The 19143-nt window shown below is 41.7% G+C and overlaps 1 protein-coding gene across 1 annotated transcript in view; it reads right to left on the reverse strand.

Annotated features, from left to right (window-relative positions):
- Positions 1–425: 425 nt before the first annotated feature.
- The window catches only part of LOC103272313 (formiminotransferase N-terminal subdomain-containing protein-like), a 28110-nt gene continuing 9392 nt past the window's right edge, over positions 426–19143 (reverse strand). The window contains 2 exon segments of the mRNA XM_008069804.1: positions 426–575; positions 578–624. Of these exon segments, the coding sequence (XP_008067995.1) occupies positions 426–575; positions 578–624 (197 nt within the window).

The following is a 19143-nucleotide window of genomic DNA, read 5'->3' on the forward strand; positions in this document are numbered from 1 at the left end:
AACCTCTCCCTAGGACCCCTCCACCAGGTAGCTCTCTCCACTCACTCCCTGAGTCCTCCCCTACCCACCTGTGTCTCCATCACACTCCAGAACACAACCCCACACCTAGCACAGATGGGGGTCTCCAGGACGCTGCCCCCATTTCAGGAGCTGCATGCATTCTCATCACCAGTGGTCATGTTACAGGACTTGTCGTAGATCTTAAACATCACTCCTGGGGCCCCTCATCAATATATGACCGGAGCTTCTGGGCTCATGGGTTAGTTTCTGAGGACCTGGGTGAGAATGAGAGCAGAGAGGAGATCCTGACCTGATTCAGGCAGGAACCACTACTTTAACTCTCCCTGCTTTATGAAGGCATGGCCCAAGGAAGAGACCTAGGGATGCTATGTTTAACAAAGGAAACAGAGCGGAGTGAAATCCTGTTAAGACACATCTTCAGCAGGGACAGCTCCCAGGTCAGGCTCCAGAGTACAGAAATCCCTCTTTGTGCACCCGCCCAGCTGCTTCCTCCTCTGGGCAAGACTTTGTTTCTCAGGCAGTTCAGCGTCACCAGAGAGAAACACACTGCACTCACCAGAGAGAAACACACTGGCACATGCATGACCAGGTTACCCACAAGGCCTGTGGCAGCGGGAAATTGTCACGAAAGTAAATCAAAATCAGGCTGAATAAAGGAAAACACAGTACCATTCTTTGTTGCAATATAATATACTTAACATAAAATTCATCATTTTAGCCATTTCTAAGTGTATAGCCCAGTGGCGTGAAGTTGCACATTGTTGAGCACCATCACTGCTAAAGCACATAACCTACACACATTGTAAACATCAAAGTTTGAGCATAATTCATGTCTATTGAAGTTAGTCTTATAATAATATTTGCCTTTATACAAGGAGGTTTGAATTGTTAACCCATTACAAATCTAACTTCACAAGGAAATTTTATCACTAAAAGAAATTATTGCCTTCAATTTTTGAACAATTTTATAACAGCCTGACTTGTATATACTCTTAGAAGATATAAAAAGTTTAGAAGTCAAGGACAAGTCACTGCAGTGTCTAATACGGTAGCCACTAGCTACGTGTGCCATTGAAATTTAATTCTAATTGGTTAAGATTAAATAAAATGAATAACTAAGGTTTTAGGTTGCACCAGTCACATCTCAAGTGTTCAATAACTACATGAGGCCAGTGGTCTCCCTATTTCACAGCACAGATAAAGATCACATCCATCATCACAGAAAGTTCTACTGGACAGCTCTGGGCAGGCGTTCTGTAAGGAAGCCTAATAGTTAAACATAATCGAAGGCTACTCTAAAATGACAGAACATTTTCACCCTCCTCTGCCATTCTTTGTGACTGGATTCTCTGGACCTGACTTTATCTTCTCAAGGCAAAAATATAGAATTGCTTTCCTGTCTTTTCTAGATTACTGCTTCACAGAACCTCTGCTTGTAGCTATGTCATAGGGACTAATCACAGTCCCCTATAAGCAAGGATAAAGATACTACATATTTTCTGTCTGATATACAATTCCCTGAGCACCCAACATGTGGGTGTTCAGGGAATTCTGGTGCTGGCCTGAAAGAGCAGGAGTGGGGGCCTTCTTTATCCGGAGATACATCATGGAAAATGCATCTCAGATGGAGCCTCTGACTCCTATACAAATAGACCTCTCCCACTGCAACTTCAGAGTTTGTTATTTGTCTGTTTCTAATGTAAGCTGGCATGTCCATGGAAAGAGTAAAATGTGAAAGACGCCCCCCCCCAATTTTTTTTTTCTACCACTGGGACCTAAAAAGTCTTGAGAAATGTTCTTTCTCTGAGTTGGATAGAGACTCCAGCATTAGAAGTCCTTGATGTGGAAGAAACCATGAAGCCAAGAAAATCTACTCAATTTATCTCAGTCCTAAGTGATTTCTGCTCGGTTAGGACACTTTAAGATATAGGCATACCTTGAAGATAGTGTGGACTTGGTTTCAGATATGGTCTGCAATAAAGTGAGCAACACAAGGTTTTTGGTTTCCCAGTGCATATAAAAGTTATGCTTACACTATACTATAGTCTATTAAGTGTGTAATAAAATCACATATTTTTAAAAATAGTATATATTTTAAATATATATATTCAAAGTACAATAAATACATAATCCTAATTTTAAAAATAGTTCATTGCTAAAAAATGCCAGTGATCATTTGAGCCTTCAGGGAGTCACTATTTTTATGCAAAACCATAACACTGTTAATGGTGGCTGACTCCTTGGGGTGGCGGTTGCTGAAAATTGGGGTGGCTCTGGCAATTTCATAAAATAAAACTATGAAGTTTGCCACATCAACTGACTCTTCCTTTCATGGAAAATTTCTCTATAGCATGCAGTGCTGTTTAACAGCATTTTACCCACAGTAGAACTTTCAAAATTGGAGTCAATTCTCTCAAATCTTGCCACTGCTTTATAAAATAAGCTTTAAATCCTTTGATGTCATTTCAACAATGCTCACAGCATCTTTACCAGGAATAGATTTCACCTCGAAACTGCTTTCTTTATTCATCCATAAGAAGCAGCTCTTCATTTGTTCAAGTTTTTCATGAACTTGCAGCAATTCGGTCCCATCTTCAAGCTCCACTTCTAATTCCAGCTCTCTCAGTATTTCCACCACATCTGCAGTGACTTCCTCTATTGAAGTCTTGAACCCCTCAAAGCCATCCCAAGAAGGTTGGGATCAACTTCTTCCAAACTCCTGTTAATGTTGCTATTTTGACTTCCTCCTGTGAATTATGAATGTTCTTAATGTTATCTAGAATCCTTTCTCCAAGACTTTCAATTTACTTTTTCCAGATCTATCAGAGGAATCACTATCTATGGCAGATATAGCTTTACAAAATGCATTTCTTAAATAATAAGATGTGAAAGTCAAAATCACTCCTTGGTCTGTGAGCTGTAGAATAGATGTTGTGTTCGCAGGAATGAAAACAGCATTAATCTCCTCGTGTCTCCGTCACAGCTCTTGGGCGATGAGGTGAATTGTCGATGAGCAGTAATACTTTGTAAGAAATATTTTTTTCTGAGTAGTAGGTCTAGCAGCAGGCTTAAAATAGTCAGTAAGCCATGCTATAAACAGATGTGCTGTCATCCAGGCTTTGTTATTTCATTTATAGAGCACAGGCAGAGTAGATTTAGAGTATAATTCTTAAAAGTCCTGGGATTTTCTGAATGGTAAATGAGCACTGGCTTTAACTTAAGGTCACCAGCTGTATTAGCCCCTTACAAGAGTCAACCTGTTCTTTGAAGCTTTGTAGCCAGACATTGACTTCTCTCTAGCTATGAAAGTCCTAGATGGCATCGTCTTCTAATAGAAGGCTGTTTTGCCTACATTGAAAATCCATTGTTTGGTGTAGCTGAAGAATTTTCTTAGCTAGATCTTCTGAAGAATTTGCTGCATTTTTATGTTATGGAGACAGCTGCTTTCCTTACGCCTCATGAACCAACCTCTGCTAGCTTCCAGCCTGTGTTCTGCAGCGTCCTCACCTCTTTCAGCCTTCAAAGAACTGAAGAGAGTTAGTGTTTTGCTCTGGATTAGGCTTTGGCTTAAGGGAATGTTGTGGCTGGTTTGATCTTCTATCCAAGCCATTCCATATCAGCAATAAGGTGGTTTCGCTTTGTTATCATTCCTGTCCTCACTGGAGTAGCACTTTTACTTTCTTTCAAGACCTTTTGCTTTGCATTCACAACTTGGCTGTTTGACACAAGAGGCCTAACTTTTGACCAATCTCGGCTTTTGGCATGCCTTTCTCACTAACCTTAATCATTTTAAATGAAAGATATGCAACTCTTCCTCTCACTTGAACTCTTAAAGGTTATCATAGGATTATTAATTGGCTTGATTTCTATGTTGTTGTGTCTCAGGGAATAGGGAGGCCCAAGAAAAGGAAGAAAGATGAGGGACTGGCCAGTTGATGGAGCAGCCAGAACACCCACACAATATTCATTGATCAAGTTCACCGACTTAAATGGGCATGGTTCATGGCACTCAAAACAATGACAATAGTAACATCAAAGATCATTGATCGCCAGGTTCGGTGGCTCAGCCTATAATCCCGCGCCTTTGGGAGGCTGAGGTGAGTGTATTGCCTGAGCCCGTGGGTTCGAGACCCGCCTGGGCAGCGAGACCTCATCTCTACAATAAATCAAAAAATCAGCCGGGTGTGGTAGCGCGCCTGTAATTCCGGCTACTCGGAAGGCTGAGGCGGAAGGATCGCTGGAGCCCAGCGGGTCTAGGCTGCGGTGGCCGGAAGCGGCCACTGCACTCCAGTCTGGGTGCAGAGTGAGACTCCAACTCAAAAAAAAAAAAAAGATCACTGATCACAGATCGCATAACAGATATAATAAGAACATTTGCAACACTGCAAGAGTTACCAAAATGTGACACAGAGACACAAAGTAGGCACATGCTGTTGGAAACATGGGGCCCACAGACCTGCTTGATGCAGAGTTGCCACAAACCCTCAATGTGTAAAAAAAAAAAAGGAAAAAAAAATATATATTATATATATTCAAAGCACAATAAAGCAAAGCACAATAAAACAAGGTATGCTGTATGCCAGTACTAAAGGGACACAGCTTCTGCGGAGGGGACAGATGTCAGAGACATGGTCAACTACAGTTTAGAAACTGCAAAACAATGTTTAGGCAGTTAGCTAAATTCTCCCTTCAGATCTAGAAGGGCAGTGGGAAAAGGCAAGAGAAATGGAAGAACACTTAGAAAAGATCTGTGCCCGCCTGGGCAGGTGAGACCTCATTTCTACAATAAATCAAAAAAATTAGCCGGACGTGGTAGTGTGCACCTGTAGTTCCAGCTACCTGGAAGGCTGAGGTAGAAGGATTGCCAGAGCCCAGCAGGTCGAGGCTGCGGTGGCCGGAAGCGGCCACTGCACTCCAGTCTGGGCGATAGTGAGACTCCAACTCAAAAAAAAAAAAAAAAAAGATCTGAACAACAGGACATTTTACAACTCTCCAAATTGTTCTGGTCCCATGGATGGACTCCACCTATGACTTAGACCCAAGCTTTGGCTGCTACAGTTGCCTAAAGGAAACTGCGATGCCTAAAATCCTCTCCCACTAAATACCATACCATATTTTCTGGTCCTGTCCTGCTCTTTGCCTATCCAAGCCAGCACCCCCATTTGGAGCTACCATTCTGGAGTACTGCATACATTTATACAGTCAGAACTCTGTGGAGAAGGATTCCTGAGGCCTGCTTCCTCAAGGGCAATACATTGGCAGATATTTGCAGGAGCAACCTTCAGCTGCCTGCAACTGGGGTTTTGAGGGCAGGGGTGCATTTAGGTTTAGCAGAAGCAATATACATGTTTAAGGCCAGAAGTTATAGGATTGAATACTAAGTCAGATCCTCAATAGCTATTTGGGGTCTTGTACAATTTATTTGACATCTCTATAAAATGGCAAAGAAAAAGAAAGCTTCCTCTAAGTCACCAACTCCTTATCTAGAAATTAGTCAATCAAAAGAAGAAGAAGGAGGAGAAGGAGGAGGAGGAGGAGGAGGAGGAGGAGGAGGAGAAGAAGAAGAAGAAGAAGACGACGGAAGAAGAAGAAGACGGAAGAAGGAAGAAGAAGCATGTATCCTGTCATTCCTATATAAACAGGATTTCAGGGTACCCAGACAACTTAAACTGATGAGAGAAAAAAAATTAATAGGAAAAAAATCCAACTAATAAATGTGAAAGTAATGATAGAATTAGAAAAATCACCATTTTGCAGTCCCTAAAAATATGACTGTTTTAGGCAAGGATTACAAATGGATGAAACCTCATGAAAAGACAATTAGGCCAGGCGTGTTGGCTCACATCTGTAATCCCAGCACTTTGAGAGGCTGTGGGGAGAGGATTGCTCGAGCCTAGGAGTTCAAGATGAGCCTGAGCAGCACAGTAAAATTTTGTCTCTACAAAAAATCAAAAAATTAGCCAAATGTGGTGGCACACACCCGTGGTGGCACACGTGCATGCTTATAGTTCTAGCTACTAGGGAGGCTGTACGTGGAAAGATCATCGAGGCTACGGTGAGTCGTGGTCATGCCACTTCACTCCAGTCTGGGTGACAGAGTGAGACTCCGACTGGGGGGAAAAAAAAGTCAACTAGGAACTTTAAAATGTCAGACAAGGGTAATTGATGTTTGCATTACCAGAACATGAGATGCCTAGACACTGCAGCCTCCCGAAGCAAGAAAGAATGAGGCACACAGCCTACATCTGAAGAATTCTTGCCCCCCCCCAAAAAAGCACTTCAAACCAATCAAGCCTCTAGTGCTAACTTAGAGTTTAAAGGAAACGTGAGGGCTAAAGACACAACTTCAATGACACCACAAAAAAGCAAACAGATCTAGAATGTGGGACTCCTAGGGGACAACTGACCTGCTTCTGCAACAAGTAAATGGCAAGAAAGAATTGGGGGGCGGGAGGGCAGGAAGACTAGTCCAGATCAAAAGAGATTTAGAGACACAACAATCAATGTGAGTCATGTTAGATCTAGATTCAAACAAGTCCCTATGGAGAGACAAACGTTTGCCAGGATTACACACTGGGTGTTAGATATTGGGTTTGATGATGGCATTTTGGTTACAGAAGAAAATATCCATATTGCTTAGACATGTGTATCAATTATGTAGGGGTGAAATAACACGATCTTTGGAGTTTGCTTTAAAATGATTTAGTAAAACCAAGGAAAAAAGAGGGAGAATGATGACAGGAGAGAAAATAACATGAAGCAAAGAAAAGAGAAAAAAGAAACTACCCCTATAGACTGCACAGAGAGATTAGATAAAGTAAGAAAAACATCTAGACCAATGCCTGGTACAGAGGAATTACTCAGTAAATACTAGCTACCTTTCCCTTTTGTAAGACTATGCCACTGTTCTGAATTCTGAATCTGAAAATTCTGAATACCTTCCTAAATTGGCATGTTTCTGCTTTCTAGCAATCCCCCTAGATTTTAACAACATTCCTCTTCCATTATCTCTCCCACATAAAATCATGGTGGAAGGAGTCAAACTTGATTTGTATTCTCTAATGAAGCAAGGAAACAATCTATTACATCACTACTATGAAGAGTAAACCAGGGCCAAATTGATATTTAGTAATAGAGACAACTTCATACTCAAGGAAATAACATTTGTGTTTGCAATGATTACAACCTGAGGGCCTATGGCAGGTAGGGATTGGTAATTTTGCTGAAAAACAAATTTAGTATTTCAAAGAAATGTCTCATTATTTAGTCACAAGATTACTTACCACCAAGCTATTATATTTGTGATATAGTTGTATATTCAAAAGAGCTATTTTTAACTTTATTATTTTATTTTCTCAACCTACATAAAAATTATCCCTGCAATTTCTAATGTTCACATCAAGCAAATTAAATAGACTCCTTAAAGAAGATAAAAATTCTTGGCCGGGCATAGCGGCTCATGCATGTAATCTCATCACTTTGGGAGGCTGAGGCGGGAGGATAGCTTGAGACCAGGAGTTTGAAAAAAGCCTGGGAAACATAGTGAGACTTCGTCTGTACAAAAAAAAAAACCAAAACAATCTGGGATGGTGGCATGCACTTGTAGTCCCAGTTCCTCCGGAGGCTGAGGTGGAAGGATCACCTGAGCCCAGAAGATTGAGGCTATGGTGAGCCATGCTTGTGTCACCACACTCCAGTCTGAGCGACAAAGTGAGACTCTGACTAAATAAATAAATACATACATAAATAAATAAATATTAAAATTCGAAATACTTCTAATTCAGTCCTATGGGAAACTGAGTTTCATCAGTTGTCAGATAAGTGACATTATTATTTAAAGCAACAGCTCAGTGGACCTGTGCTGTAAAGCCCTACTCACTGTGCAACCCTCTACAGTGGAGTCAAACATTTCCAAGGCAGGGACCTGCAGCACTGTCGATGGGTCCTGAAAGACCAGAACTCCTGAACTCATTGCTTCATACTTGGGGGTCTGCCTCCACTGCAATTCATTTCTCCCTCTCCAGTGTTCACTATTTTATAGTTTCTCTTTGTTTTTATTGATATCATCACATCTGATCTACTTGTATTAAATAGTTAATTGTGTGCTTTTGTTTCTCTTTTTTTTTTTTTTTTTTGAGTTGGAGTCTCACTCTGTCTCCCAGACTGGAGTGCAGTGGCCGCTCCCGGCCACCGCAGCCTCTACCTGCTGGGCTCCGGCAATCCTTCCGCCTCAGCCTTCCAAGTAGCTGGAACTACCACACCCGGCTAATTTTTTTCGATTTATTGTAGAGATGAGGTCTCACCAAGTTGCCCAGGCGGGTCTTGAACCCGCGGGCTCAGGCAATCCACTCACCTCAGCCTCCCAAGGTGCGGGATTACAGGCTGAGCCACCGAGCCTGGCTGCTTTTGTTTCTCTTTCTAGGTTTCATACTTCCAGAAGGCAGTGCCTTGTAGTTACTTGATAACCATTTATTAAACTGAACTGACCTTAGTTCCTAAGCATTCTGCAGATGCTGGACACTACAAACCTGGAATATCACTGTCCATTCCAAGCTTACAAATGAGAGTAAGGAGTCACTATGCTAACAAAATGAAAACGGAGCAGCACCAACAAAAGCATATTGTCTCCCCAGTGACAAACCTTGAGATGTATCTTCCACCATTGTGTTAACTTTTATGTGCTGTCCTCGGAACATGGTCCTGTCCACAGCAGTCAAAGCCAGTTGGTCTATGATGCTACCGTGCAGTTTTGACACAGGCAAAACAAAACTCTGCCACTTCCTCAATCACTCTTTATTTAAAAAAAAAATTTTTTTTTAGTTTATTCTGCCATTTCAAAAAGTTTTTTGCCACCAGTATTATCGGTGGTTCTGATCTTTCCATTTCTTCTTGTCATATTCTGAAAAGGCTGATTTGATGACAACACTTTAACAAATTTTAACTTTCATGTTTGGCTGACCTTAATTACCAAAAAGTGAGTTTTAGTCATTTTTATACATGTATATCTAGCACTTCCTTTTTAGTCTTTAAAGATTTCTTTAAGTTTGGTTATATTACTCTTTGCAGAAGGAGATTCGATGCAATGAGACATTTCTCAGTGTGATGAGAAGTTTAAGCTTCATATTCTTAACACAAATGTCTTTTCTAAGCCCACAACAAACATAACTGTGGCTGAAATGTAGTATTTTATTGAGAATATACAATAATAGAAGTAGTACTTGAAGACAGTACTTAAGAATCTGCTTGATTAAATGTGTCTGCCTGCCTTACACGAGCACACACTTCAGGTCTACAGCAGTATTTAATACCATCCTGTTCTTTTCTGCTTTTCTTTCTTTCAGGAGCAATCGAGGACTACTAATATAAATGAAGTTGACACTGAATTGTTAAGCAGAATTGCATTTCAGGCACATAACTCATTCGCTTTGTTACATTTTTGATATCAGCCAAAATGTACAATTTAGAACAAAGACATCAAGTCTGTCATTCCCTTTCCTCTAAGAAGAGTTCAATCCCTATTCCTGTGACCCATTTCATGAATGGGTGATCTGTTATTATTATTTTAAAACCTGAACTCTAAGGACACTCAAAAAAGTATCAAGACCGGGCTAGGTGACTCAGCCTGTAATCCCAGCACTTTGGGAGGCTGAGGCGAGTGGACTGCCTGATCCCACGGGTTCGAGACCAGCCCGGGCAACCTGCGAAACCTCATCTTTACAACAAATCAAAAAACAAATAGCCAGGTGTGGTAGCATGCGCCTGTAGTTCCGGCTACTTGAAAGGCTGAGACGGAAGGATCGGCAGAGCCCAGCAGGTCGACACTGGGGTGGCCACATGTATGACACTGCACTCCAGCCTGGGTGACAGAGTGAGACTCCAATTAAAAAAAAAAAAAAAAGGCATCAAATCTTTTCCAAAGCACATCCCAATCAAAAAGAATACTTTCCAACTCCTATCACCTGAAGCTCAAATCAAGTAGAAGAAAAAAAAAGCACAGTCTAAAAATTAAACCGGGTGCTAGACTTAAAATCTTACACACATCCTCTAGTTTTAGTATAGCTCTCTTAATATAGCTAAGTGTTTTGTTTAGTTGATTTTTTACTTACGTATTTTTTAATGAGAAAGGGGAAAAACTCTACCAGAAGCCATAAAAATCTCAGATGTTAAATCAGATAGCCCTAAAAGTTTTTAACCACATAAACTAAAACTGGCCGATTAATCTCACTACAGCACATTTTAAAAGAGTGGCATTTGAAAGTACAGTCTAGAGGCGTGAGGCTGCAGTGCCTCTAATTAAGTGCAGACTAGGAAAAATTATTCTTAGTTGAGTCTATGAAAGGGGTGGTGGTGGAAATTTCTCTCTTTGCAATTCAAAATTATTTTAAAGATAGAACATTTCTTTTCCAATGTCTTCATTAAACAGAGCTGTTAAGAATTGTCTCCCAACCATCCCCAAAGAGTACAAAGCTAACCAGTATTCGCCCCATATGCTCGGCTTTGAAGTGTGAAGCTGTGACCATCTCACTAGACTCTTACACACCATCAAAGCCGGCTCATTATGCCCAGTGCTGTGAGTTAAGGCGCGGGGCCGTACCGGCTCCAACACAAACACTGCATTAACAAAGCAACCGCAATATCTCCCCCCCACACATGGCCAGAACTCAAAGAAATTTTTACCATATGTACACATGCACAAGATACAAAAATTTATTGTGCTAGAACATCATTGAGAAGCACATTAAACATGCTGACTAGAACTGGATGTTATTCTAAGGGACTGGGAAAAATAAAATGCAGCTGATCTTTATGATGAAAGAACCGAAACAGGCTGAAGAACAAGATCAAGTGCAATCCTAAATTGCGTTTCGACGGACACGTTCAGTGGCCTGTTCTCTTTTGAGGTAGCAGAAAACAGTTTGGGGGGGAAACAAAACTCTACTGCATATCACTGGGTGCTACTGTTCACTCTGTCAAGTTTCACCTCAAAAGGACAAATAAGCTTACAAATAATGACATGCTGATAACAACATCTATGACTCGAAATGAACAGGCATTGCTAAGAAAAAGTAATTTCACTTGTGTCTCTGAGTTGTCGATTTATTATTGGCACGGCAGTATAAAATAAAATGGAAAAAAACCAACTTATCTATCATGGAAATGAGGTCAGGATAAGCACTTGATTGATTTTCATGTAAAATTAATCTGTAAAATATTTTTAAATGTTTGAACCTAACAATTTCATTCCTGTGCTTTGGCTCTAGAAAAAGCCTTGCATCCATGCACAAGAGAGACTAGTTAAGAATGTTCATCATTGCATTATTTGCACTAGAAAAAATAGGAAACTAATGTCCACAAATAGGGGAATAGATAAAAAGTGTCATATTTCATACTGTGATAATTACACAGCAGTTAAAAAGAATGAGCTATAACTGTATGTAATATGAGAATATTTCTAAGATATCTTGCTGAATGACGAAGCTATAGTGTAGCATTTGTAGTACAAACACATACAAGCAACACTGTATTGAATTTAACAGTATATATCTCTCGATATAAGTAAAAGCATGTAGAAATTTCTGGATTGGAGCATATTATACTCATATCATAACTTGGTGGGAGGGCTATTCATTATTCAGGGATCCAGAATGAGGGTAGTGAATAGAGGTAAATTGTAACCTTATCTGTGGTGCTTGAGATTTTGAAAAAGAGAATTAAGCCTGGCGTGATGGCTCATGCCCGTAATCCCAGCATTTAGGGAGGCAGTAGCGAGAGGACTGCCTGAGCCCAGGGGTTCAAGACCAGCCTGGGCAACTTGGCAAGACTTCGTCTCTACAATAAATAAAAAATTAGCTGGGTGTAGTGGTGCACACCTGTATTTCTAGCTACTTGGAAGGCTTAGGTGGAAGGATTGCCTGAGCCCAGTAGGTCGAGACTGCAGTAGCTGTGAGTGTGCCACTGCACTTCAGCCTGGGTAACAGAGTGAGGCTCTGACATATATATATATATATATATATATATATATGAAAGAGAGAGAGAGAGCGCTAATAAAGAAAAAAGTTCCAGGCAAAGTTTAACAGTAGATGGTTGTGCGTATCCTTTGACCCATTCTTGATGGAAAACTGAGTGAGTTTCTTAATGTATCTAGGCCTATTTTCCAGCTATAGAATGAAAGAATTGGGCTTATTCTCTATCTTTCTTATAAACAGAAGAATATTGTGCCCTCAAACTCTTAATACACCACAAACTTCCATGGAAATACAGGTATCAGTACCCATGAAAATGGATGGTAAATTAGTAATCCAAGAAGGTCATTATATCCTTATATATAACATACATTTTTATGGAGATTTAATAGAAACTTACTATTCCTTTGTAGGGCATATGCTGATCTATTTACCATTTTGTGTAGACATGATACCATTTAAAGAATGATGCTTTCCTGAATAAACTAACATATTTAACTTTTAGCGCACTCAGTAACTTACTTTCCTCTGTCTTGCAGTGCTCTCCAATGGCTTCACTGTAGACTTTACAACCGTGGCTTTGTTGGGGAAAGGTACTCTCTTACACTTCTCTGATAGTCATGATAGCATTTGTCAAAGGAAATGGAAACACAACAGGCACTCCAAATTGCTGTTTGGATGTCCATAAACACCTCTCCATCTAGCTTCACAATATTTCTCTGAAACAAGTACTGGATATCATTTTGCAAATGAAGAACTGATCAAGGAGGAGCTGTTTACCGTAGAACTTAGAATTTTAGAGCCGAAAGCTCTTCAGATGGCTCCCGCTCAAGTGGTTTTCTAACATCTTGTCATGCAATCCCTTTCCTCAAAAGGTACCTTAAGAGGAGCCCACTCTCATCATGACGGGAGGAAACTGCCTGGGCAGCAAATGTGCAAGGCTCCCTCCACAGGTTACAGAGAATCACCAGACAGAATGATAGCTGGTGGGATGCAGCGTGGTTTACACACAGTCATTATTCCTTCTAACCATCCTGCCCGGATGATATTATTCTCCTATTTTACAAATACAAAGCCTAAAAAGACTAAAAAAGAGACTGAACATTTTTCCTCAAGTCAGCTGACAAACGAATAGCAGACGTGGAATTTGAACCCAGGTTGTCCAGCTCCCGAATTCTTATTCTGCCCACTGGCCATCTGGCTTCCCTGTGTAGCCACTCAGTGTAATGTCAGTGATCAGTTCATGCCAATCAGGGGCAGTATGCACACACGTGTACAGGGTGGGTAGGCTAGGTATTGGCCTTTTGCTTCCATGTACTGCTCCCCCCTTGTTAGGGACCTTTTACTCCCTTCCAGTGGGGCTAAAGAGAAGCTGAGGACTCCCCAAAGAGCAGTTCAGATGGGCCATGGGGATGGCCAGGAATCCCCGTGCTGGGCAACATATTGGCAACATGTACATTAGCCTTCAGAATAAAGCCTGTTCCCCAAAGCCACAAAGAGTTAACTTGGCTCTTCCACCCACTCAGTGCACCCCAGAAAGGCAAACAAATGGTTGGCATGAGTCAGTTTGCTGTGTCTGTGTGTGTCCAGCACCACGTCTTCTTGGCTGCTGGCTACAAACGGTGCTCTCAAACTTGCCTTACATCTTGCCATTTGCTTCCCAAGAAAATCAAGTCCTGCCCTCCCGCTTCTCTTAGCTCCTCCCTGCTTTTCCACCCCTCAGACAATGTCCATTTCTACACACCTGACTCCTGCCTCTTTCAATCGCCTTTTGAAGGAAAGTGCTCTTGCCACTACTGATGTTTCTTTCCACACAGAGACAGTTTGCTGGGCTTGCTGTCAGTTATGGGTTGAATTGTGTTCCCCACAAAGTTCATAAGGTGAAGATCTAGCTGGGCACAATGGCTCGTGCCTGTAATCCCAGCACTTTGGGACACCATGGAAGGAGGATTATTTGAACTCGGGAGTTCGAGACCAAACTAGGCAACATCTAAATAAATAAATAAATAAATAAATAAATGTAGCCAGGCGTGGTGGTACAGGCCAAGATTCCCAACTTCTCGAGAGACTGAGGCAGAAGGATCGCCTAAGCCAGAAGGTGGAGGCTGTGGTGAGCTGTGATCATGACACTGCACTTCAGCCTCAGCAACAGTGAGACTTCATCCCGAAGAAGAAGGAGAGGAAGGGAAGAAGTTGTTAAAGTCCTAGCTTCTAGTACCTCAAAATGTGACTTTTTTCAGGAATGGAGTCATTACAGACACCATTAGTTAAGATGAGGTCATCCTAAACAAAGGAGGTAGGGGCTGAAGTGGGAGGATCCCTTGAGCCCAGGAGTTTGAGGGTGCCAGAGCCATGATCATGCTACTGCACTTCAGCCTGGGCAACAGAGTGAGACCCCTGTCTCAAATAATTATAATAATAATATAAATAAATAAGTAAAGTAAGTTGGGTCCCTAATCCAATATGACTGGTGTCCTCATGGAAAGGTGAAATGTGAACACAGACAAGATACAGGAAGAGTGCCATGTGAACACAAAGAGGAGGGTCTCATGCAAGCCAGGATGGCACAGATGCCAGCTTACAGCCTCAGAAGGAACCCACCCTGCCAACAGCCTGACTGTAGCCTCTAGCCTGCCTAACTGTGAGACAATAACTCTGTTGTTTAAGCCCCGACTGTGATGCTTTTTGTTACAGCAGCCCTAGAAACCTGAAACACTGGCCTTGCTTTCTCCCAGCCTCCATGCTCCGCTGGGGAGGTCGGAAGAGAAATTGGGCATATGCAAGCCACTCCTGCCTCCTCTTCCTTCCTAGGAGAGGGTTGGCAGTAGGAAAGATACTTTCCAGTCCACTCCTCCTGCCAGGGAGCCATTCCGCCACAGGTCTGTGCCGCCTGGTGCTTCAGGGACATGGAGGTGAGTCTGTCTAGTTCTCTAGCTGGGTAGGCCTGGCTACCAATATGTTTTATCGGTAATGAAGGTAGGATCTCCATGTGTCTTCTGCCTTTCTCTTCTGTGGAACTGGTTCAAAATTTGGGAAAGGGAGAAAGATGCTATTCATTATGTCTTCCTCCTCCTAATCCCACCCCAGTACTCTTACAACCTGGAGCAGGGAGCGAGGAGCCTCCTTCTTTCTCTATTCTCTTTTTAATTCTATTGCTGTGGCACAAACTCTATGCCCTACTTTTCCAAAGCCTCTGCTTTTTGTTTTGCTTTGTTTTGCTTTTTGAGTTGGAACTTTTACTTGGTCATCCAGGCTGGAGTGAAGTCGCACCATACCACAGCCTCGACCTCCTGGGCTAAGGCAATCCTTCTGCCTCAGCCTCTCCAGTTGCTGGGATAACAAGCATGAACCACTACACTGGACTAATTTTTTAAATTTTTTCTAGAGACAAGGTCTTGTTATGTCACCCAGACTGCTCTCAAGCTCCTGGGCTCAAGGGATCCTCTTACCTTGGCCTCCCAAAATGCTGGGATTACAGGTGTGAGCCACTGCGCCCGGGCAACTATAAATTTTATATGTGGCTTTTAGACTGGGAAAGAATGACAAGAAGTGTACAGTAGGCAGCACCGATTCACATGCTCTGCCTATTCATCCCAATTATGAGGTTCTTATAGAACATTTATTCTTTTTGCTATTTCAATAAACCCTATTCAGTATGTATCAAGAGTAAGACAGGGAAGGAGAAAAAGCCAACACAAGAGTGCGTTAACAAGCTGGTCACAGCTCTGAGCAACCAGGACTCAATCCTGTGGGAATGGGCCTAAGAATTGTCCATCTCAGGCACAAAAGAGGAGGGCATTTATCTACCAGCTCTGTCCCCCACTGTTCAAGGGTGCCTCAGGGGGTGTCAACTTGCTGACTCACACTTCAGGTTACATAAGAGCCAGAGGGAGAGAAAAGAGTGCAGTCTGGGCACGGTGGCTAACAGTGGTGATCCCAGCACTTTAGGAGGCCAAGGTGGGAGACCAGGAGATCGAGACCAGCCTAGGCAACATAGTGAGACCTCGTCTCTACAAAAAATAATTTAAAAAAAAATAGCCAGTGTGGTGGCACACACCTGTAGTTTCAGCTACTCAGGAGGTTGAGGCAGGAGGATTCCTTAAGCCTGGGAATTCAAGGCTGCAGTGAGCTATAATTGTGCTCATCCATCATTGCTAGCCATGGAAGACGAAGTTAGTTTATCCTGGTTCTCCTATTTGGACCTCCTGATCTGAGCCCTCCTCCATCACCCTTCCTTCCTCACTAGTACCCCTGTTTGACAGTGGGAGATAGAATCCTCTTGCATTTATTAAGCCTGCAGCAATATGCATTTCCAAACAACCTGGTAACTCCTTCATAGTTAAAGCCACTGGAAATCCATCTTCAAGTTTTACATACTTTCCCAATGCACACCTTTTCTACGGTGGCAGTATCCTATAATCCCATAATTCTCAAACTAAATGCTATATCCTAAATATGTTTATGCATACTTGTAAAACCAAAATCAATTGTTTTTACGCCATGGCAATGAGGATAGTGCTGATGGTGAGAACTACAACAGAACCCAGCAACAAAGTTGACTGATCTCAACTAAATCCAACGCTGTTTTATGAGACAATCTCCGTAGCAACTGGAGAATCAGAGTAGAAATTGTTAAAATGAAAAGTTGTTCCTGATTTGCCAGATCAGTCCATGTTTTGACAATCTGTAATAAGGTAATCAAAGGGTCTCAAGACTACCATGCAAGTGTTGATGCCTTGTGAATGTGTCATGCATGGCACTCGTCCTCCAAGTCATAAAAATAATGGAAAAAGCATCTACAACACTGATCATTCTAATCAAATTCATTAATGTCTTACATATTTTAAGATAAATCAAAAAATAAAAATCAACTGTGCAAGACCTAAGTCTTGATTCATATCATGTGCTTAGCTAACAATTTGTTTCTCCCATCCTCTATATAATAAACTCCATTGATATAGGACTGTTCAAACATCCATTTGATCAGTGACATAAAACCAAAATCAAGCTTCCACATAATTTACCAGAACTAAAATAAAATATAAAATTCAGAACTATGGCCCAGACTCTTAAAGCTGAATTTTATGAGCCTAGACATTAGCCAAGCCTGTTTTCACTGGCCTTCATTAGTTTTCACTGGTTTTCATTGGAAGAATCTGCCTAAGGATCTCTCACCCTGACCCCAACCCTCCATCACTCAAGCCTCTTCATGAAAGTTTGTCTGTAAATAGGCAACAGGGTCAGGTTACAGAGATGCTGGCTCCTACATGTGAAAACATGGAGTGCGGAAGATGTGGAAAACATACCAGATGCATTATGGGCCACAGTAATCCTGCAGAGAAATTATCTACAAAAAATTTATAGAAGTCCAGAAAGTCAGACTAAATATCTTCAATACTGAGTTAGAGGTCAGACAAAAGAAGAATGTTCCTGTAAACTTACCAATTGTTCCAAATTAAATGAATTTATTGTTTCTTTTTAAAAATAGAGAGAAAGGGTCAGGTTCGCACTCTGTTTCCCAGGTTGGAGTGCAGTGGTATGATCACAGCTCACATTAACCTCAAACTCCTGGCCTCATATGATCCTCCCGCCTTAGCTTCCCCAAGTAGCTGGGACTACAGGTAAACACTACCACACCCAGTCAATTTATTTTTATTTTTTGTAGAGACAGGATCTTGCTATGTTGCCCAGGTTGGTCTCAAACTGGGTTCAAGAGATCCTCCCACCTCTATCTCCCATAGTGCTGAGATTACAGGCTTGAGCCACCTTGCCCAGTTTTGTTGTTCTTGAAGAATCCAAGACAATTAAAAATCGCCAAGAATTAGAGAAGTGAGGACTTCTAGGAAAAGTTGAGAATGTAGATCCACATGTTTGCTTCTATTTTTTTCAAGCATTAACTTAAACAAACAGTAATGGAAGAAGAGGCAGTTGTGTTGGAAGTTGGAAAGAAAATGCATGAGCGGTAGGCAATTCAGCAGACTCAAGGCAGCAAAACAAACAGCAGAGAGGCAACCTGAGATAGAAAATCAATGACACAATGGTTTCAAGTTAAGAAAAATTATTTCTAACCTAGAATTCTACACCTAGCCAAACTAACAATTCAGTGTGAAGGTAGAATCCTGCATGGCATTTTTTCAGCCATGCAAGGCATCAAAAATGTACTTCACTGCATTGACTCCTGACAACACAGAACCAGCAGCCCCACTTTGGGAGGGAAGATAAAAGAGAAGCTCAAAAACAGGAAGACTGGTGAGAAAGTCTGTTTAAGCAGCAGTCAGATCCCATCCCTGCTCCATACATCCCTCCTCTACTGCCCTGCCCAGCCCTAGCAGAAGACATAAGAGTCAAAACTCATTGTCTTGGGCTGGTAAGTATGGGCACAGCTGAGGGCAGGGATGAGGGATGAAAATTCAGGAATTAAAATAACATGTGCATTTACAAACTAAATGTTGAGACCTTTCGGCTGTCTTCTGCAATTCCACGTCTAAGACACTGGCAGCTGCATCTGCATTCCGGATAAAAGACTGGAAGATCCTTCTCTGGGGAACTGGGACAGCTAAAAAGGAGAAACCCAGTCAGATCACCCTACAGCTGACAAACCCCACCTGCATATTCAGAGTGTCTATTCAGCTTTATAGCATCACTCTTAGAGTGAGCAGCCAACAAGGGATCATCAGACATCTGAGGAAAGACTTTAAAAGAAACATAAAAAAGCAGCTGGGTAAAGGCAGCAGAAGGGAGACCATGCAGGAAGAAGAAAATGCCCAAATTATCCCTTGTGAATGCATTCATGAGAAAAAACCAGGATACTGTCTTAAATAATGAAATAAAAGGAACATTACTTTATAGAGTAAATAAAAGCACTTAAAAATTAATAGAAGAAACGAAAAACTTATAGAAGGCTTGGGATGTACAGTGGAGGAAATTTGCCAGAAAGTATTATTAAAAGATACAGAAAATAAAAGTAATGGAGAGGACCAATAGAAAAGGGGTTTTTTTGAGTTGGCATCTCACTCTGTTGCACAGGCTGGAGTGTGGTGGCACACTCATGGCTACTACATCCTTGACCTGCTGGGCTCAGGCAAACCTTCCACCTCAGCCTTCCAAGTAGCTGGAACTATAGGTATGCACCACCACACCTGGCTATTTTTTTTTTTTT

Source organism: Carlito syrichta, unplaced genomic scaffold (genome assembly GCF_000164805.1).
Source record: "Carlito syrichta isolate Samal-C Ts95f unplaced genomic scaffold, Tarsius_syrichta-2.0.1 Scaffold312209, whole genome shotgun sequence".
NCBI classification, from domain to species: Eukaryota; Metazoa; Chordata; class Mammalia; order Primates; family Tarsiidae; genus Carlito; species Carlito syrichta.